Genomic DNA, 19895 nt, shown 5'->3' with positions numbered 1-19895 from the left:
CACATGAATCCCCGCTGCCTAGGAGACCACGTCGTCGCGTCATGGCCCGAGCTTGTCCCGATCGCACTCAGGTGTATATAAACAACGCCTCCAGACGTCTCAAGAAATTCTACCGGCAACAACAACGGCAAGTACGACTTTTGATACACTTATTCAAGCCCATATTTTGAGCAGCCCATTGCACAGCGGGCTGCTTTTCAAAGCACCAGTTTCAAGATCAACATGGCCCCACGCAACGATCGCGGACCGCACCGCAGTGCTCATCGCCCCGACCATGGTGGTACAGAGCGCCGCAACCGCAACGCTTACACTGGCGCCGGTGTCAATGCTAGGCGTTCCACCAACGGTCGAGATGGCAATCGCAGGGTCCACTATGATCGGTATACTCCGAGGGCTCGTGGTGGAGATGAACGAGCGCGAGTTGAGCATCCTAGAGGGCCTCTAGTGAATCGCATGACATTTCCTGGGGATTTGCCACGCGCTCGAGGTGCCACAGGCCGTGACCGTCCTCTGAGGCCTCCTCCTCGGCGTGGTCGTTACGTTGAGCCCCAGGGTCGCATCCGCCAGCGCCATGACGAGGGCGGTGGTAGACGAGACGTTCCTCAAGGTCGACATAACAACAACGGTGCACAAGGGTTATCTGCGCGCATGACTGTCGATGGCAATGCCAATGACGTGCGCATGGACAACAACAACTCCCAGTTCACGACCGCCAACAACGCCACCGCAGCAACCCAAGAACCTTCTCTTTTCTACGGTTCCCAGCCTACCCAGGTCCCCAACATACAGATATCCCCTTCGCCCCCTCCTCCCCCTACTGCTCCTGCCCTTCGCGCCACTACCTTTAAGCCGATCCGCATGTTCAACCAGCCTCTTGATGAAGATCAGCCCAAGCCTAAGCGCCCTATCAACACCTACCGCGGCAACGACCCTATCAAGAAGCTGGTGCAGAACCCGAAGCTTCGGGCTATTCTATCTGGTCGAGGGCTTCCGAAAACACGCAAGAAGGCGCTGGACGATAGGCCAGACCTGCGTATGGGCGTCAGCAAGATTACCAAGTAGTGACTTGCCGATGGCCTGCAAGGTGCAGAGAGAATGGGAAGCAATCTGACTGAAGGTTCGGTGCTGAAGCTGCTGGGTTTTGAGAGACGAATGGTTGTTGCACAACGACCTTTATACCTTTCTTTCTTCCTTCTTCTTTGCATTTGCTCTGTGGCTTTTGGCCCTGATGCGCTTCGCCTCGTTACCCAGGGATTCTTATCTGTTTCGGAGGTGAGGTTGTAGAGAATGATGGCCGGCCAGGACACAAATCTCTCCAGCTCTAGTGAAATGTGCTTCAGAGTCATTATTTGGACTTATGGATTTGGATTTCGGCGTTTAAGATGGGCGGGGCATGGATGATACCCTTTTCATTACTTCTGGCATGGGATGAATGCCCTTGCATGAATTTAGGTAGTGCACCTCTTATAGGTACTAAAATCAACAGTGTCTTGATCACTATGAACTCTAGAGTGCTTTATTTCGGGTGTTTCAAAATGCGGTCGGATATAATGCGGTCTTGTAAATGATGCCTGTCCAGCGCGTAGGTTTTTGTCCGTGCACGCGACAAGCTTCAGCATCTGTCATAGCTATCAGTCCACCGGTCGAAATAGCCTACCTCACCACACTATGTCACGAACAGCAATACCGCGTGCAGCGCTTCGCTTAGGCTCGAGAAGCTCATTACTTGTATCCCCAAGAGCAATTGAGTCGCCATGTCGTAGCTTGTAAGCAAACTCTTGTTCATGCAGTAACTTGGGAAGCTCCGCTCACACATACCAGCACACTTCTCCGCGCATCACCATTCCAATGCCTCTCCCACAGCATCCGTAGCTTCTCTTTAAGCTCCCCTCTTCAGAAGAAGGCAGGGAAGGCCAACAAAGCCCATGCGAAAACCGACTCCACACCCCCAGTCAACAACGCAGGCGCAGCCACCCCGACCGACGAAGCGTACGATGTCTCAGGCCTGGAAACACAGATTCTCAAGGCCATTGAGAGGCTTACACATGACCTGAGTCAATTACGGGGTGGTGGGAAGATGAACCCAGAGATAGTTGAGGGGTTGAACGTGCAATTAGGCACAGCAGGGGGCCCTGACGGGAATACCAAGGAGACTGTAAAGCTAGGAGACATTGCGCAGGTTGTTCCGCGAGGGCGAGTGCTGAATGTTGTTTGTGGAGAGGAAGCGGTACGTTCACTACATTTACAAGACTGTTTTCGTCACACAGGCATCCAGCTAACACCACACCCAGCACATAAAACCCATCACATCCGCCATCGCCGCCTCGCCACACTCTCTTACCCCCCTCTCCCCCGAATCCAGCAACCCGCTCACCATCCAAGTCCCCTTGCCCCCGCCCACGGGCGAATCGCGCCGCGCAGCCGTCGAGTCGGCTGGTAAGGCTTCTGAGAGGGCGGATAAGTGGATCCAAAACGCGCGGCAGGAGCATAATAAGAAGCTGAGGAAGTATGAGCTTCATAGAGATGTGCTGCCGGATGATTTGCAGAAGGCGAAGAAGAGGATGGAGGAGGTGGTCAAGAAGGGGCATGGAGAGGTTAAGAGGATTGCGGATGGTGCGAAGAAGGTGCTTGAGAGTCAATAATTGGGTAACAACTTATAGGGGATAAATGAAAGAAGAATGTTGCATCAATGAGATTTGGACTAGCAAGTTGAGCTGCACAAGTCAATCCGTTCACTTGGGCAATTTACTGGAATTCAGGGCCAAGCATCCACGGCTTTACTTTCGCTTCACAAGTTGATACAATCGTACGTTTTTACAATATTGACTATGACCTTTAGACTATTGGACTTGGCCGAAATTGCAGATCTTGGACTCGACGCACCCCTGCGCGCGTGGGGTAATTGATCACCTTGGGACCAAAACGCGGGGAAGTTCGGTCCGTCGTGTTTGACTCTTAGGATTCTCCGGGTTTCTCCCTCTCTCCAACATCTCCTCGGGATATTACAGATTCCACATTCCGCGCTGGGGCGTGGCTGACCACATCGTTCGTAGGCCAGCCCGGCATGGCGTTGCAATTACTGTGCGTCGCACAGTGCTTACTTACCCTTTTCCCTATAGCAGGTGAACAAGACCATTCACCGCTATACTGCAAGTAATCAAGGAGGAATGCTGGACCTCTGAAGCTTGGCGCGAGGTGATTTACGGCGCGGAGTCTTCCGGTTGGGTTGCAATGGAGAGAGGTTTAAGGCGGCCCATCCGCCACACTTGCCTTGCCAGGGAGATTAAACGCTATTTGTTGGATTGCGCAGCCGGTCGAGTTGTCCGCCGCGCCACAGGCATACGCATCCAACCGTGTTTCGGTCTCAGATCCAAGACCAACTTCCCGTTGCAGAGCGCGTGTGTTTGATGGTATTGGACACGTTGTTGGCCAGCGGCGAGATCTTCACTGCAGTCAGCAGAGAATGACAGCCTCGCTTTGTTTTGCCAGACCGCCTCCGCCATGTAACCGGCCCGCTGGGCGGGGCTAAACATAGGGGGGTGTGCGATGGTCTGGGATGGATCTACCCGCAAGCCTTGCAAACGTCGGCCTTGTATGTAAAGGTGGGCCACTCCTGACACCTCCAAGCCTTTTTACTTTCCTGCGACGTTCAGCACCTGAAATTCAGTGCCGAGGAAGATATTCGCTCCAGAGGCCGTTTTTGATGTACTAGTCAATTGCCGAATTCGACATTTGAGGAGATGGAATCATGACATGGCGCCTCTTACCGATATCGACTTGCTAGCCCTGCGCAAGCGCTTCCCGACCCCCATACCTGAGCTATCAACACGTACTTCGCCGCCAACGAGAGCGAGCCTGTCGACCGAAGGAGGATTCCTGGAAGCATGGGCCCAAGGCTACAATGTGGGGAGTTTGATCATCCTGATCTTGATCGTCTTCTGCAATTATCGGTCTGGAATATGGCTCCATAAGCTCATCCTCCTTGAGGTAATTTGGATTGAATCGAACGTCCACGACCAGCGGCTGACTATCGCAGCTTGTGCTCGCCCTTTGGCACGGCACATTCATCTTCGTCAAAGACCCGGACTACGGTTGGTATCTCTCCGCCACCGCAGCTTTGCTCTTCATATCCTATTTTCTCCACAACGTCGTCTCGTGGATCAAGATCCGGCCCTTCCTCCCTCGCTGGGGTTCCCGCCTCTTCATCATCTCGTTGCTCTGCGTCCAGCCCTTCTGGGTCGTCGAGGCCTGGTCCAACTTTGCCTACTTCAATTCGCTCGGATCCGAAGCTAACGTGAAGATAAGGCCTTGGGAGGCCTTACTCCGTGATCCGTGGTGGATATTCACCACTTGGGAGCTTATCAATGCGATCAAGAAGACATATGCATTCAAGATTTGGGATCTCGTCAGGATCAACACGCGATTCGGTATCATGCTCCTCTGCATGATCATCTCAATCGCTTTTCTGCTCGTAGACGTCGTAGTCAGCGCAGCAAAACTTTCGGCGAACAGTGGCATCAATCCTTACTGGCGCTTTGCGCTCGTCTTCAAGTGCGCGTCCGATACAATCTTCCTCGACGACTTCAAGTCCGTCCTTGACGATATTGTAGCGCGCAAACTTAGCTCTAAGAACACCGCCGGACGTCACGGGTCGGTAGGAGGGTCTGGCGGCAGTGGCCAAAAGCTAGCACGATCTGTTTCGCGTGGCGCTGAGCTTATCGAATGCACGGCCCTCGAACAACCTACTCTTACACCCGTCCATACAACTAGCTCTTCGCAAGCGACGGCGCCGAAATCAAAATTCGCGCTTCCATTTTCAAAAGAAAGGAAGATATCGACCCCAAAGATCAATGTTCAGCAAGACATGGCCGTTGCGTCGCATGCGAGGCAACCGAGTCACAATAGCTGGGAGAGTGACAATCCGATATTGCCCAAGCCAGCGCGTACCGTCCATGGCAATATACACCTGAGAGCGAGCGAGAGTGAACAAGATTTGATGATTAAAAGAATAGTGTGAAGAGATGGAGACCGGTGAAGACATCTGGGAGTACAATAAAGTGCAGAAGAGGGGAATAGAAAGGATGATAGGCACAAGGAATCCTGAAGACCAACCCACGCGACATGGATTACTGTTGCGACGCTTCAAGGCGTTACGAAGTATTCTCCATGTGGAGAGCCTCGGAAGCACAGAACTTGAAGCTGGGCTAGTGCACCGTGGCCATATGTGCCCAGCACGTCTACGCTCAGAAGCGCATTATGCGGTAGCTAAGCTATCCAAGCGCATGTTGATGCGAAATGCAGATACTGGAGGGAGACATGCGCACAGAATATCGCAGTGTTGAAAAGGAAGAGAGGTAGTCAGACATGACGAAGAGAAGCTTGACGCTTTTAGCCTTACCATATACCCCGAACGCGAGTGCGAATACAATAATAATAATTACTCTTAGTTTTCCTCACACGCTTTCAACATGTAAGTTCACTTACCTCATTGAGTGCTCCAAACCTACCACTCTAGGGAAATAACACTGCCTCGGACACACCGATGTTTGGACTTTGTTTTGCATGAATGCTAATTCCATCAACTCGACTCGGGTCTCGCAAGCTTCGCTATTCTAAAAACAAGGCGCTCCTGTAGCCTGACCTGAAACAGAATGCGCTAAACCTTTTGAAGGAATGTAGCGACCGAGGCGTCCCGCCGAGCCACGCGTTAGCGTCGCCTGAAGGCTTAGCATACATCAAAACACAGATTCTTAGCCATGCTCTTATATCCACTTGGCTTCTTTGGGCTTATACGCGTATTTTTCAACATCAAGGTATAAGGGCCGCGCAATAGAAGTCAGGCTGATAATCGGGTAGTGGTGGGTGTAAGGCAGAATACGTAGAGGGCTGTAATATTTCTAGGGTGGAAATCGGAAGTGGAGAGGATATAAGAGGGTGAGACCACTTTGATGAGTCTTGGTATCATCACATTCATCTACCGCAAGTGGAAGAAAATCAGCTATTGCATACTGCTCTTTATCCTTTCTTAGATTTGTCTACCAAGACCATGGCAACTCCAACTTCCACCTCGACCTCTACATCAGAACCAACATGTGTAACAATAACACCCGGCAAATACGGCTACGTCCCTCCTGAAGCATGCAATTCGCAATGGAACTACAGCCCCTCCTTCGCCAGCGCAGTAGCCCTCGCCGTCCTCTTCGGCATTCTCACCCTCTCGCACATCGTCCTCGCATTTCTCCACCGCAAGCCCTTCTGCTGGGTGATAATCATGGGCGCAACATGGGAACTAACCGCCTTCATCCTCCGCTCTCTCGGCTCGCACAACCAGCAAAACGGCGCGTACGCCGTCGCATCGCAAATCCTCTTCCTCCTCGCGCCGCTCTGGATCAACGCTTTCGTCTACATGACCGCTGGCCGAATGGTGTACACGCTGCATCCCGACCGAAAGGTCTGGGGCTTGAAGGCAGTCAGCATGGGCAAATGGTTCGTCTGGCTCGACGTGATCTGCTTCATCATCCAGGCTGCAGGAGGCATGATGTTGAATCCTGGGTCCGACGCAAATCTCATGAATATCGGGACGAAGATCTACATGAGCGGTACGGGCGCGCAGCAGTTCTTCATACTGCTGTTTCTCGTGCTGATTGTGCGGTTCCACTTTGACATTTTGAAAGTTCAGCGCCAGGGACTGTTGGACGATCGAGCGAAGAAGAGTGGCAGGTGGTGGCTGTTTTTGACATATACGCTCTACGCTGTTTTGGCGCTCATTACTATGCGCATCATCTTCCGTCTCGCCGAGTTCTCGAGTGGGATTGACAAAGCTGCTAACTCGCTGCCATTCGAGGAAAGCTATGCGCTTGGTTTGGATGCGTTTCCCATGTTGTTGGCTATCCTGCTGCTTGCGGTTGTGCACCCGGGGATGATTTTGAAGGGCCCGGAGAGCGAGTTTCCTTCGAGGAAGGTGAAGAAGGCGGAGAAAAAGGCTAGGAAGGAAGAGAAGAAGAGCTTGAAGGATGCGAAGAAAGAGGGACTAGTGGATTGTGCGTAGGCCGACGCACATCAGTCGAGAGAAGAGCAGTTTGTGAATGACGATGTGGAGATGAAACGTTTTTGGAGGCGTTAAGGTTGCACGTTTTTGAAGAACTCAAGAGTAATTTGCTTTGAGAAGGGTGTGACATAGATTTGACTATTTGGAACACCAAGAGACATGTAGTACTTCAGTTTCAATCGCTATGCTACCTTCATATCCACCCGCGAGGAGCTTTGCTCGCTAGAGGCAGCTTCGGTGATGCACTCAACTGGTTATGACCGGACACCCTCCACCCTATATTAGGTAGTAGCCTGATACGAACTTTCTTGCCCCCTCCTTGTGTCGAATTCCAAGTCGATGGTGAAGCAAGCTGACTTTGCGTCTCTTTCGGTAAGCTGTAGATGAGTGTAGGCATGGCTGACGTCTTCCAGAGTCCTATGCCTGCGTCCCCCGACGTCTTGACTATTGTCAAGACCAGAAATACCAGGCTAAGGGTCAGAAGTAGGAGCGGGAACGTGAGCCATTCCCAACGAACCCTAACAAAGACTTGTCTTTCCCACGCTTGGCCCGCAACACTTTCACTGCTTACACTGGACGATCTCATCAAATTCGTGATGGCTATCGCGAGGCGTGACAGGTGCTGCGAAACATCGTTTGGTGGCTGCCATGGATTGTACAACAGCCTTCTTGTAATAGGGCCCTTTTTTGCCGTGTAGAATTTGTTCCGCATCAGAGGCTCCTCCGTAGCATTATGGGCTGTAACGAATGATGGGAAAACGTCATCAAATACAGCCACAGTTTCGGACATAGTCTTGTTTGACACACCGTAGGAAAGGGCAGTATCGTCTATCGAACCTGGTACAATATTGATGTTCTCCGAATAATAGATGTCAGTACCATTGACAGCAGTACTCTCGATAAAGCGTGTTGTCCATGGATAGGGGCCAGCTGTGGTGTTGGTAATACTTCCGGTAACTTCTTCTGAGTAACCACCCCAGGAGTAGCTCGATTTGATGGATTTTACACACCATGAGAGGACGCACTCATGTGCCGTAGGTGTTTCATTGCGATACACACCTCCAATTCCGTCTGAGGCACCGACAATAATAGCATCTATTATAGGATTCCGTATGTCTTTGTAGTTAATCGAGCCCCCAAACAACGGCTGTCGGTCAGGATTGGTGATCAGTGGTAAGGTTCGTGTTAATAGAGCTTCTCCTGGGCTTAGATCTGAAGACTTCAACCTATAGCCGGACATGAGGATAGGATATTCGCTTGATGAATTGATGAAATAGCCACATGAAGTGCCGTTGGGATATGTAGATTCAGTGCCGGTACCAGTCAAGTTCGCAATCCAGTCAATCCGGGTTGAGATGCACCCAAACCAAAGCATCTCTGAGACATCCTGGCAAGCACTGCACACTCCTAGCGTTTCGTAGATAGGCCAGGTACAGTTGCTGGTAGGACAATTGATGGGTATATCGGCTCGCGTTCCGTTCCCAAAACGGATAGGCTGAGTGCCATTATCGTAGAAGAACTTGGATGCAATAGTGGCGATGTCCTCATTAAACTGAAGCAGCTCAATGCCGGCTCTGTACTCGGTACTCATTCGTGGCGAATAACGCCTGATTTTAGGTACTGTTCCCATATCAACAAGCCACCATTCAGCTGAGGAAACCATGACTTGTTGAAAGAAAGTGTCAATTGCAAGAAGGAGCACAATCAAAAGCGCCCCTAAAGCAGCTAAAGATCGTCCCTTGGTGCGAAACAAGAGCATCATAGCTCCTAATGGACCACGTGATGCCTTGTCGAAAATCTCAAAATCCCACATGGCCTTGGAGTTGTGGAACCAGTTCCATTTCAGTTGGCCCAGAGCCTCTGAAGTTGGAACGATCAGCGCAGCTGAAGCGATCTTTCCCAAGAAATTCGTCAGTGTAAGGAGTGCTTCGCTTTCGATGGTTTTTCGACCGTTGATCCGGATATAGATGCCGATGATAGATACCATGCAGAATGCACTGATGAGCCAGCTCAATATTTCAAACAACCATCTCTTGAACGCATTCTCTGATGCATTGTATGCAGCTAATTTCCTCTCAATCCGCTGTGTGAACTCTAATGAGGCATCTTCCTCGGTGATGGAGGTTGAAGAACATGGTCTGTCGCGACCGTTCTCACAATCTGAAGTCTGCGTATCCTCGTACTGTAGGGGTGTTGTCAAGTGGCCATCGCGTGTTCCCGAGTGAACATGGGGAACTCTCGACTCCGGAGGTGCCATTCAAAAACTTGTACGGATATTGTAAGTCTGATGTGACTTTGATGTAGGAGGGGCCCGTATGTCGATCGATTCGTCCTGGTCCTTAGTAGTATCATAAAGTTTCATGGAGGCGCTCTATGGACTATTTGGAGGGAATTGGATACACGAAGATCGCGCAATATCTGAATAATAAAGTTCGTTCTTGGGATAGTTGAAACGAAGACATTTCCCTGAAGACATTAGAGCGTCTGCGTGTGTGCCTGAGCTGCTCAGCTACCGACTCGAACCCCGCAAGAGAGATACCTAAGCGCTGGGCTGCCTTTAAGACCCATGCAGGCTTTGCTATCTTACTTTGTATCGCAGGTTCGAATCTGAACGTTGATGTCGAATAGTGTTGCTCTTAGCGCTGAGGCCCAAAAGCCGGGCGGGTAATTAATTAGCGTGGGCTCGATTAGTGAAAGCCGGGCGGCAGAACTCCCCATTGGGCATTAGCGTTTTGCTTGGCTGCATCAACGAATGAGATGGGCTGTCTTGCCGCCAGTGAGCGAGAAACACTTGAAACCTGGCGTAATTTCGTGAGTTCGCAGATGAGGGACTACTCACAAAGTTGTTGTTGGTGTAGTGACCAGCCTGTAATACATATACATATCCCTTCAGCAAAGATCAACCATGAGTGAGACTGATGATAAATAATTTCATACTTCCCGTAAGCCCTTACAGCGAAATAATTAATCCAAGAAAGCTTCATTTAGAAGGGTTGAGCCGAAAAAGAGCGACTACTACTGATGAACCTCATCGGAAAATGGAACTATATCCAACCAGGGGGTGCTCGATGATTGTTATGTGTGATAAGTGTCGGTGACGTACACACTTGACCAGACACTCTCCAACCTTGTCTAGGAAGTAGTCTAATCTTTATCTTTTTGGCCTTTCTATCGGGGCCATTTTTCCAACTGCTCGGCGAAGCGAACTCCTTCTGTGTATCTTTTGGTAAGCTGTAGATCAATGCAGGCATTGCTGACGTTTTCCACATGCTCATTTCTCCGTCCATGCCCTTTGAAGTCTTGATCATAGTCGCTACCAAGAATGCAAAGCTGAGGAAGAGCAAAGCAAGCGGGAACGATAACCATTCCCAATGGACTGCAATAAAGGTAGTCTGGGTATATGCTCGCCCTCGAACAAAGTTGTGGCTATTATGTGTTCTCAGGACATTTGTCATGGAAGTAGCGAGTCGTTCCAAGTATTCGGTGACGTTATGTGGTGCGAGCCATGGACAAGTCGTAACGGGACGGAGCTGGTTGCGACTCCAAGCGTAAATCCTAACACGCCACCATGGTTTCGCTGTAGCATTCTCTGCTGTCATAGAAGAAGGAAATATCTCATCAAATAGTGTTTGAGTTCTTGCAAATGTCTCGTTCGACACGCCGTAATCGGTAGTAGTACGGTTTGTCGATGGTGGCTGAATGCTGATATTCCCATGGAAGAAGGTGAAGAAAGCATCTTCGCCTAAAGATCGAATCGGGATAACTTCCCAGGGGTATGGCTGTTGGCGGCGTGTGGTGTTTAGATAAGTTTCGGTTACCGACTCTTGGTAGTTGCCCCAAGCATAAGACGATTTGAAGGTCTTTACACACCAAGATAGCATGCATTCTTGGGCAACTGGGCGCTCCCTTCCATATACACTGGCAGCAGTCCCGTCGGCTGCACTAACGATTAGAGCATCGAGAAAAGGAAAGTAGATATCTTTGAAATTAATGGAGCCGCTATATCGAGGTGTTGCTGAAAACGGTACTACCGAAACCATTGGTGCTGTAAGTGGTAGCGTCCGTAGAAGGAGAGCTTCGCCATCTGTTGAAGCGTTGTTAGTGGGGTCGACTCTATAACCGGACATAAGCAGTGGCTCATCGCTCGTAGCATTCAGCCAATATCCACAAGCAGTCCCTAGTAGAATAAGTCAGTGTTGTCCAAGTTGGTCAACTCATCACGAGTGAAGCTTACCAATTGGTTGTGTACTCTGGTTGAAGTAAACGCTAGAGATCCAGTCCAGTCTCGTTGTGAGGCAGGCATATGTGAGAAGCTGGGAAACGTCCGCGCAGGCGCTACAGACTCCAAGAGAATCATAGGCATCCCACTCACACCGGCTGGATGGACATGAAAGTGGGATTTCTGGCCTTGTTCCATTGCCAAAAGCAATAGCTTGGTTGCCGTTGTAATAGAAATACTTGAGTGTGGCTTGCCTGAGGTTGATGTCTTCCATGGATTTTGGCATTCCGTCTTCATATAGGTCCCCATTGTCACCTTCATATCGAACTAGACGAGGAATCTCGCCAAATCCCTTCAGTGCCCAACGTTCTGGCAAATCCGTAACTTGTGCGAAGAACGTATCAGTAGCAAGCAAGAGGAGGGTTAAAATAGCCCCTAATGCTGCTAATGATCTGCCTTTCGTGCGGAAGAGAAGCAGAAAAGATCCCCATGCTCCACGAGACGCTTTGTCGAAGATTTCGAAATCAATGATCTCCTTCGACTTCGCTCCGTGAAACCATGTCCATTTCAACTGCCCAATGGCTTCTGATATTGGCAGGATGAGAGCAGCAGAGGCGATTTTGGAAAGCACGTTGTTGATAGTAAGAGCGAGTGGCCATTTACTAAGTGGTTGATTCCTGGAATACAAACAAATGCCGATTATCGCTGCCTAGGAGCATACTTTTAGTACCACACCCAATATTTCACAAACAAGTAACATTTGACTCACCATACAAGCTGCACTTGTAATCAAGCTAATGATTTCGAAGAGCCAACGCTTGAAGACATTTTGAGAAGCGTTGTATTCGGCTAGCTTTCTCTCAATGCGTTGAGAAATGTCCAACGAGGGGTTCTTGTGACTAGATAACTCATACGGCGGAGGAGCCGGGGTTCCTTCCTCTCTGTTTAATGCATTGAAGTGGGAGGGTCGAGGTCTTAGAGGATGTAACATTGGGGCTCTTTGCGACATCCTTCGTGTGACGATGTGAATTCAACGTAATAGCTACTTGGGAGCAAACAGAAGTGTCGGATAGTTCACACTTGGAGGCCCACAAGGTGCATATGATTGGCGTCCGACTTCGAATGAAAGGATGTTAGTGTTGTTGTGACTGGAGGTGGACAAGTTCGGAGACCAGTGCACGGCCCTCGGAGGGAGAACTGGGCGGCTAGAGACCACAACGATGGGTGTGGTCGTTCGAAATGTGGGGTTACGAAAGGCTGCGAGCCAATATTTGGCGATGTTTCGGGATTCTGCGATGCAAATACAAAGGTAGCCAGGTTATTGAGCCTCTCGACGGCGGTGATTTAGCGCCCGTGGGATGGACAATCATTGTTAGCGCCGCGGCACCGCAATCGGCGGATCTGTAATTGGGGGAGCAATGCGCAACGTTGAAGACCGCGTTGCTGCATGTCTCGCAGCGAATACGTGAGAAGAGCTTAACGCTGGCGAAACCTGCGAGATCGAGGACGGAGGCAGGTGGTACTGCGCTTAACCTGAAGAAACAAATCATGTGATACATCGTGACGTCACTTTCGACGCGCATCTTCTAGACAAGCATGCATGCATATTGTACAGAAATGAATCTCTAATGTTCTGAGGCTGTATGTGTATAGTATACCTAAAGACCCGACTGCTAACTTCTATCGCGTTTGCGAAGAGATGAACTCGGAACAGACACGAAGGAATATTGTTGGTGATGATCAACAAGTCACTACCTCCTTCCTAGCCCGCGATTTTGGATTCTCAATCTGAAGGTCATTGGTCGCTCCTCGCTCTATAATGTCAGCCAGTATCGGTTTGTCTCCTTCCTGTATTGACGACAATGTTGCTATACATCTTCTATGGTCATTCTAACGCGTGTGAAACAAACCCGTCTTGTTGAATTAGGGCGGGAAGGTTCGGGGGACAAACGTAGTAGGTATGCGATCGAACTGCTGTCATGTTTGCCTAGTTTGTTGGTCAAATGGCGTTACGACCATTACCGCATTCAAAGTACATCACCAAGAACTGACGATAGCCTCGAAGGCAGTCCTGGGCGGAGCGCTTATCAAGCATGAATTGCCACAATGCGAAAGATGGGCAACTTCCACATATAAAATCTGCTTGAATTTACTGATATCTTGAGTCCTACGCTCGATAGGTTATGTGCTCGATAGGTTATGTGCTCGATAGGTTATATGCTCATGCTCATGGTGATGAGCATAGATAGTGATGCATACTGCGAAGTAGTATAAGAGGTGGGTATATGGTGATCCCGAGAGCTAGGAACAGCAGTAGTAGTCACGTGGCAATGCTGAGTTGAAAAAAAGAGTTGAAAAGAGAATAACGGCTGGACGCTTGTGGAAGTCTCGAGCTAGACGGTGAGCTCGATGCACTGTAGCATGTTGGAACTATGATGCATGTGAAGACATGTACTAGATCATCATACGAGGCTATCTCGTTAAGATGGTTAGCGCTGCCGATATGTGAACAAGTCTCGAATGAAGGTGAAGTTGGGTGGGGGGCATGCATAAAGGGTCGTTTCGATAAGGTTGACGTGCAGATGGTGGTTGCGCCGTAAAAGTGTATTCGATAACGTCAGGCAGACCTCAGGCGCTTCGTGAGTACATACCATTGGTCGCATCCCTTTTCACTTAAGGCAAAAGTCGTGAAACCTGACTAGCGAATGTAGTGAGAATGTAATTGCAATTGTTGAAGCCGTGAACCATAGGAAGGGCTGACCCCCAGCTCTACAATCGCTTAGATAGTAGAAGGAGAGATATAATATACTAGCTTTAGTGCTATAGATGCTAGCATGAGGGTAGACATCAGAATGGTTGCATGCGCGACCGCTGTCAGGGTGGTTGCTTGAGGGGTTGCACTATATGACATCGGCAACGGATCATAAATCGATAGCGTACTTGGTGAGAGTATTGACGTATTGCATGGCTTTTTTCCTCTTGAACGAAGTTTATTGAAAGTCTATCGGAATCCAGAAATTGTAGGAAGCGTAGGAGCGTAACGCCGCGTACGAATCACGTGTGTGCGTGGGTTGTGACTCGGTCGCGGGAACGGCTGATTGGCGTAAGGTACCAGTTATGCAGAGCCAATCGCTTCAGCTCCACCGACAGGGCTAAAACGTCGCCAAGTCACACCCTACCGCGATTTGACCTTCGATTGGTTAGAAATCGTTCTTGCACTTGTGGAGGACGAGGGAAATTACAGGTGGAGAATCGTACGTACAGAATGTCTATAGATTCGCCTTGTAGAGAGCCCATTGAGCGCTTCGAAATGTGATAACTCGATGTGATGAAAATGCCAGGGGCTTTGCGATCCATTGCGACGCGTTGTCAGACCTCCACGAGGTCCGGCCTAACGCCTTGTGTTCCAGTCGCGTCGGTCTTCAAGTTTCAGCTTGCCGAATGTGTCCCCAACAGTTATGCTTTCCATTCTCCCTTCCAATGATTGATAACCTCCGCATACAATCATCGTTGTTCGTGCCTGGTCTATGCATGCAGCGTAGCGTCGGTGGCTTAAAGGCGGTTATCGAGGTGAGGGGTCTCGCTACGGGTTGAAGCGCCGGTGGAGATGAGGGTTCGTGCAAAACTTCGGGACCGTCTGTGATTATGGGTGTCAGAATGGATAAATGCATTGACACTTCCCACGTTCATGGTCGCATCCATCGAGGCGGATCCACAGGCCTACCACCTCTTCACCTAGATAATCTTGCTTGGCCGTGCCAACATCCTCTCATTCAAACAACAGACGCAGCCTCCCTCGAGTGCCACCATACTCTGTCAAAGACCATCAACTACCATCAGTCACCACAACAATGCACGGACGCACGATCCTTCTTGTTGCATCCTTGGTGTTGCCGCTGATCGCTGCGCCTTTGCCGTGGCATGAGGTGAGTTCATATACTCGACATCCAACAGACACAAAATAATAACAGTTGCAACAGAGTAGCTCCCTAAACGCTGAAATCAATCGTCGCGACGAAGTTTCCTTGGCCGAAGAACTTCCTGATGTCCTTAAACGTAACCCAATAATCGAAGCACTACCGGTGGAGGCTCGGCCTGACATCGTCATTGAGGGCAAGCGTGAAGAGTCTCTGACGAATGTTAAAGAAGAAGTCGACGAGGATGATGTAGATATTGGAGATAAGATTGCGGATCACACCTCTGAGAAGAGGGTGATCCGTCCAACAGATGGCTGGCACAAGAGGGTGATCCGCCCAACAGATGGCTGGCACAAGAGAGTGATCCGTCCAACAGATGGCTGGCACAAGAGGGTGATCCGTCCAACAGATGGCTGGCACAAGAGGGTGATCCGCCCAACAGATGGCTGGCACAAGAGAGTGATCCGTCCAACAAGTGGCTGGAGAAAGATCAAAAAGTCGTTCGTCGACCGGGCCTATGGAATGCTTTTTGGTTGATTGTCTGGTTGAGCAGGCCTCGGTCAACAACCCCTTCTCTTTTGGCAAATATTCTCGTTTTGCGAAGACCTCGACTTTAACGTGGCCGCTAGTCGGGACGGATTCAGAGGCAGTTCTTTTTGTAACCATTTCTTAATATCTAGTTTGGAGTTTTTGGACTATTCATATCCAGCCGGGAGGGGGCTGATTTAGCCGGGGTTTTGTCGTGAAGGGGGAAAACAAATTCCCAGATACTCTCCACCCTTGATTGGGTTGCAATTTCACTTTCAACTCTTTTGCCTTGGCTCTCGGCGTCCCAGTGCTTGCTGATCTAGTGATCTTCTGCTGCATCTCATCCGGCAATCCGTAAAGAAGAGTAGCATACGCTGATGTCTTCCATACACCAACGCGATCACGTTCAGCGGCAGACTTCGCAACCGTGGCGGCAAGGAATATGAAAGATATACAAAGAAGCCCGAGTGGAAGGGTGAGCCATTCCCAGCGAACCGAGACAAAATTTTCCTTGTTATACGCTTCGCCCGGGGTCATTTGTTTATTGTTGGAAGATCTTATAACGTTAGTCAAGGCTACAGCCAATCTCTCCATGTGTCGTGAAAGATTATTCGGTGCTTGCCATGGATTAAAGTCAAGTTTTCGAGTCGATGGTCCTCGGGCATAATTCTTAAACCTCAGAATAGCATCCGCGGAAGCATCTTCGGCGGTGTAGAACGAAGGGAAAAAGTCGTCGAATTTGGCCATTGCATTGAAGGTCGTGGTATTGTCTACTGTGTAGGTGGTGTTAAAAACAGTTGAGTCCGAGCGATGTGCACCCGATGCAGGAGGTTCAAGTGTGATGTTCTGCGTGTAGACAAGGTTCGCACCGGTCTGAGCCTCGAAGACCTCCCAAGGCCATGAGAAGGGCTCAACATCAACATTTAAGAATGTTGACGTGATGTTCTCGCTATACCTTCCCCAGTCATACGAGGACTTGATGGTCTGGACGCACCACGAGAGTATGCACTCATGCACCAGAGGGGCTTTTCTGTCATATACGCTGTCTGGACCACCGACTGCAGACGCGATCAAGGCATCAAGGAGGGGGTTGCGAATTTCCTTGAAATTAACCGAACCAACTCCGTAGTAAGGCTCCTTTGTGTCGAAGTCGGTGAGAGGAATGGTACGCACTAGCAAGGCCTCGCCAATTGTAGGCCCTGTCTTAGTTTCGTTGACAATGTATCCTGACAGAAGTATTGGTGCAGTACTCGTCGCATTCAAAAAATGCCCGCATACTGTACCGTTTGGATACGGTACCTTGGGTAGGGGTCCTGTCCAGTTGGCGCTCCAATCGATCGTTGCGTTGTCTTTGCAAGCATAGGTAATGTTAAGAAGGCTAGATACCTCAACACAGCTGCTGCAAACCGCGAGTGTTTCATATTCTGGCCAGGTACAATTGCTTGTCGGACATGAAAGTGGTATATCCGGGCGGGTTCCGTTTCCAAACGGAACCGGTTGTGTTCCATTCTCATAGAAATACTTTTCGAGAATTGGAACAAGGCTCTGATCGACCTGGCCTTGCTCCTCCCCGAGCATGAAGTATTTGAGATAAGATGGTTGGTAGGTCATAACCCTTGGAATTGCACTAGATGCATTCTGCACCATCCATCGATCTGGGAAGTCAACGACTTGCTGGAAGAAAGGGTCTAGTGCCAAAGAGCATAGCATGATCATAGCTCCTAGTGCTGCCAGCGCTCTTGCTTTGGTTCGTATCAAGAGCAATAGCGAGCCCCATGGCCCCCTGGAAGCATTGTCGAAGATCTCGAAGTCCCACATCTGCTTCGAATTCTCTAAGAACCAACTCCACTTCAATTGTCCAAGAGCTTCGGAAACCGGGAGGATAAGGGCAGCACCGGCCATCTTTGAGAGAATGGAGATATACGTGTTCAGTGTCAAGCCAGTCTTCTCAGCTAACACCCATTTTGACAGTGGCTCGTCTTTGAATTTGATAAGGACGCCTATGATGGCAGCCATGCAGATTGCGCTGAAGAGCCAACTGATGACTTCCAGCAACCACCTCTTTAGGATGTTCCCTGAAGCACTGTATCTCCACAGCGTCTCTTCTATCCGTTGGGCAATGTTGGGTGAAGAGTCGGACTTCTCTTTCTCGGGTGGTGATATCTCAATGGATGGCGGCTTAGGGAGACCATTGACAATGCCCAGGCCTGGGTGGATGCTGCTGATTGGTGTCTTCTCATTGATCTGTGGTATCTGCAAAGTTGGAACGCCATCGAGACGAACTCGCGGCCGCTCTGTAGGGAAAAAGCGGAGAGCTGGTCGACGAGGTTGCTGTTGCTGAATCTCTGGTGGTGGCTCAGGTATTGGCCATATGATAGAGCGGTCACTCGATGTTTGTATCGTTGTGGTAGGGCTTGGGTCAATTGGACTCGGTTGTGGGACGTGGACAGGCCCTGGTCGTAGGTGTGTAGGACTGCCATGGGATAAAATTCCAGGAGCAATTTCAGGAGTGGTAGGAGTTGTCGGAGTTGTACCGTATGTCTTTGCGGTTGCTCGTTCGTCGGCAGCTTCGAGGTAGATGGGAATATCTGGGAAGGCGGGCCAACGCATTGGACTTCGGAGTGGGCGTGACATGTTCGACTTGGAGCTGGGGATTGAAATTGGATAAGGCATTTGGAACGAATGCAAGTACTGGATCTACCAGTTCGATATAAATTAAAAAATAAACAAGAGAGCAATACTTCGGGGGTTGGATAGTAGAGAGATACCTGTGACTGGAAAGAGGCTGCATGCTCCTACTGTATACCTACCTGCACTTCACATGATCGCTGCATGCTGCAGTATAAGCCTCCACAGGCCACTTCTATGATTGGAGTATGCTTGAAACATCAAACACTGCTGTTACTGAGGCGTGCATGCCAACTATGCCTTCGTTCTAGAAAATGCTGCATTGCCGAGCTAACCCACCATTCACCGTACGGCCTACGCGCAATGACCCATCCCAGCCTCCAGAAAAACATGCCAAGAGAGGCGGCTGAGGGCCGTTTCCAGGAAACTTGCGTGCGGCGTAAGCTTCGGGAGCTGTCAGGCCGGAACGCCGGTGAGGGTGTAGCCGTACAGAGCAGTGGTATAACCGCTGGCGTGGTTGGATGGATAGGCTAGTGCACTGTTGCCGCCGCGTTATGAATAACATATGCAGGTAAGCTTATTATTAGTACTTGGCCCCATTATGAGGCTAAGTTGATGATGACGATGTGGCACAGTATAAAGGCGCTTCGAGCTTCATATTGCACTGAAACGAATGTCAAGGCCCCAATGTTAGAGAGTATTGTTGTTTATGCTAAGCTGAGCGAATGAGGGATGTATTTTCAAGACTCCGTGGCATCAGCATGATTTTGCGCGGCGTTATGGTCGTGGAAACGGTCGAGATGGAGTTTGTTTCGACGTTTTCTGGGTGGGGTCGTGCGGCTTTTGCGCGATCGATCTTAAGCGCGGAGCGCCGATCCCCCGGTTATTAATAGCGACGTATCATCATTGACGAATAAACAGTTTTGTCGTTTTTACGCACTTTTGCTTGTATTTGCTTGCACTTTCTTCTTGACAGTTCTTCGATATGGTTGTGGAAAGAATGGCTGTCGACCGTAGAGATGCGCTATCGAGCATTGGAGCCTTTGGTTCAACCTCGCACGTACGATTTACCTTCGCGAATAGCCTTGATACAACTACGCCTCTTAGTCTTCTATGCGATTCCACGATCGACAACTACTGACACGTGTGGTCGTAGTGGCGTAAGTCCATCATGCGATCCAGTCCATCGCGGCTATCGTAGCTTGTTTGCAACCTGATTAGCACTCTTATTGGTCTTAGTGCCTACGGATATAACTCTCGTTATAAACGCCACGTGCACTCTATTCGTTCGGCAAATCCACTCCCGACTATCAGTCAGAGGCTTGGTTCCTGTAGCCGCCTGCCCTTGACCGGTGTATAGTTGCGTAAAGGACGTCCTGATCGAGACACGCCACATGGGAACAACACTAAAGGATAGCCTATTTCTCAATTATTTGGCCGTTCCAATTCTCCTGGTTCTCTGAAAGAAACATGGAAAGAGTTGAAGTTGTGAGAATCCAGGCTCACATCTGGGCTGATGCTACAACATGGAACACCCAGGCGAGCCTTTGGAGAA

At 49.8% G+C, this 19895-nt stretch overlaps 8 protein-coding genes across 8 annotated transcripts; 5 read left to right on the top strand and 3 right to left on the bottom strand.

Moving 5' to 3' along the window:
- Positions 1-222: 222 nt before the first annotated feature.
- K460DRAFT_405398 (uncharacterized protein) lies at positions 223-1062 on the top strand (the record flags this gene model as incomplete). Its single annotated transcript, XM_040936844.1, has 1 exon — positions 223-1062. The coding sequence occupies one exon, from the start codon at positions 223-225 to the stop codon at positions 1060-1062; it is 840 nt and encodes a 279-aa protein (XP_040787687.1).
- A 586-nt stretch (positions 1063-1648) lies between these two features.
- On the top strand, positions 1649-2833 carry K460DRAFT_385731 (ribosome recycling factor). Its single transcript, XM_040935553.1, has 3 exons — positions 1649-1766; positions 1822-2227; positions 2292-2833. The coding sequence occupies exons 1-3, from the start codon at positions 1669-1671 to the stop codon at positions 2640-2642; spliced, it is 855 nt and encodes a 284-aa protein (XP_040787686.1). The 5' UTR covers positions 1649-1668; the 3' UTR covers positions 2643-2833.
- A 544-nt stretch (positions 2834-3377) lies between these two features.
- On the top strand, positions 3378-5421 carry K460DRAFT_385730 (uncharacterized protein). Its single transcript, XM_040935552.1, has 2 exons — positions 3378-3987; positions 4037-5421. Exons 1-2 carry the CDS (start codon positions 3754-3756, stop codon positions 5015-5017), a joined length of 1215 nt encoding a protein of 404 aa, XP_040787685.1. The 5' UTR covers positions 3378-3753; the 3' UTR covers positions 5018-5421.
- Positions 5422-5857: 436 nt separating this feature from the next.
- K460DRAFT_336979 (uncharacterized protein) lies at positions 5858-7048 on the top strand (the record flags this gene model as incomplete). Its single annotated transcript, XM_040930998.1, has 1 exon — positions 5858-7048. Exon 1 carries the CDS (start codon positions 6047-6049, stop codon positions 7046-7048), a length of 1002 nt encoding a protein of 333 aa, XP_040787684.1. The 5' UTR covers positions 5858-6046.
- A 193-nt stretch (positions 7049-7241) lies between these two features.
- On the bottom strand, positions 7242-9305 carry K460DRAFT_376610 (uncharacterized protein; the record flags this gene model as incomplete). Its single annotated transcript, XM_040934895.1, has 2 exons — positions 7242-9186; positions 9232-9305. 2 exons carry the CDS (start codon positions 9303-9305, stop codon positions 7242-7244), a joined length of 2019 nt encoding a protein of 672 aa, XP_040787683.1.
- Positions 9306-10092: 787 nt separating this feature from the next.
- Positions 10093-12276, bottom strand: K460DRAFT_283803 (uncharacterized protein; the record flags this gene model as incomplete). Its single annotated transcript, XM_040928683.1, has 3 exons — positions 10093-11225; positions 11283-11976; positions 12037-12276. 3 exons carry the CDS (start codon positions 12274-12276, stop codon positions 10093-10095), a joined length of 2067 nt encoding a protein of 688 aa, XP_040787682.1.
- Positions 12277-15118: 2842 nt separating this feature from the next.
- Positions 15119-15721, top strand: K460DRAFT_405392 (uncharacterized protein; the record flags this gene model as incomplete). The annotated part of the gene is made up of 2 exons (XM_040936843.1): positions 15119-15193; positions 15248-15721. The coding sequence occupies 2 exons, from the start codon at positions 15119-15121 to the stop codon at positions 15719-15721; spliced, it is 549 nt and encodes a 182-aa protein (XP_040787681.1).
- A 162-nt stretch (positions 15722-15883) lies between these two features.
- Positions 15884-18346, bottom strand: K460DRAFT_282090 (uncharacterized protein; the record flags this gene model as incomplete). Its single annotated transcript, XM_040928544.1, has 1 exon — positions 15884-18346. The coding sequence occupies one exon, from the start codon at positions 18344-18346 to the stop codon at positions 15884-15886; it is 2463 nt and encodes an 820-aa protein (XP_040787680.1).
- Positions 18347-19895: the final 1549 nt, after the last annotated feature.

Source organism: Cucurbitaria berberidis (assembly GCF_010015615.1).
Source record: "Cucurbitaria berberidis CBS 394.84 unplaced genomic scaffold K460scaffold_3, whole genome shotgun sequence".
Taxonomy (NCBI): domain Eukaryota; kingdom Fungi; phylum Ascomycota; class Dothideomycetes; order Pleosporales; family Cucurbitariaceae; genus Cucurbitaria; species Cucurbitaria berberidis.
This window is presented reverse-complemented; position numbering and strand designations above follow the sequence as displayed.

Excerpts from the sequence above, each read along its gene's own strand:
- K460DRAFT_385730 (XM_040935552.1), top strand. The coding sequence starts at position 3,754 with ATGGCGCCTCTTACCGATATCGACTTGCTAGCCCTGCGCAAGCGCTTC. Across the intron at positions 3,988-4,036 it reads ATAAGCTCATCCTCCTTGAG|CTTGTGCTCGCCCTTTGGCA; the intron begins GTAATTTGGATT and ends TGACTATCGCAG.
- K460DRAFT_385731 (XM_040935553.1), top strand. The coding sequence starts at position 1,669 with ATGTCACGAACAGCAATACCGCGTGCAGCGCTTCGCTTAGGCTCGAGA. Across the intron at positions 1,767-1,821 it reads GAGTCGCCATGTCGTAGCTT|CACACTTCTCCGCGCATCAC; the intron begins GTAAGCAAACTC and ends CACACATACCAG. Across the intron at positions 2,228-2,291 it reads TTGTTTGTGGAGAGGAAGCG|CACATAAAACCCATCACATC; the intron begins GTACGTTCACTA and ends CACCACACCCAG.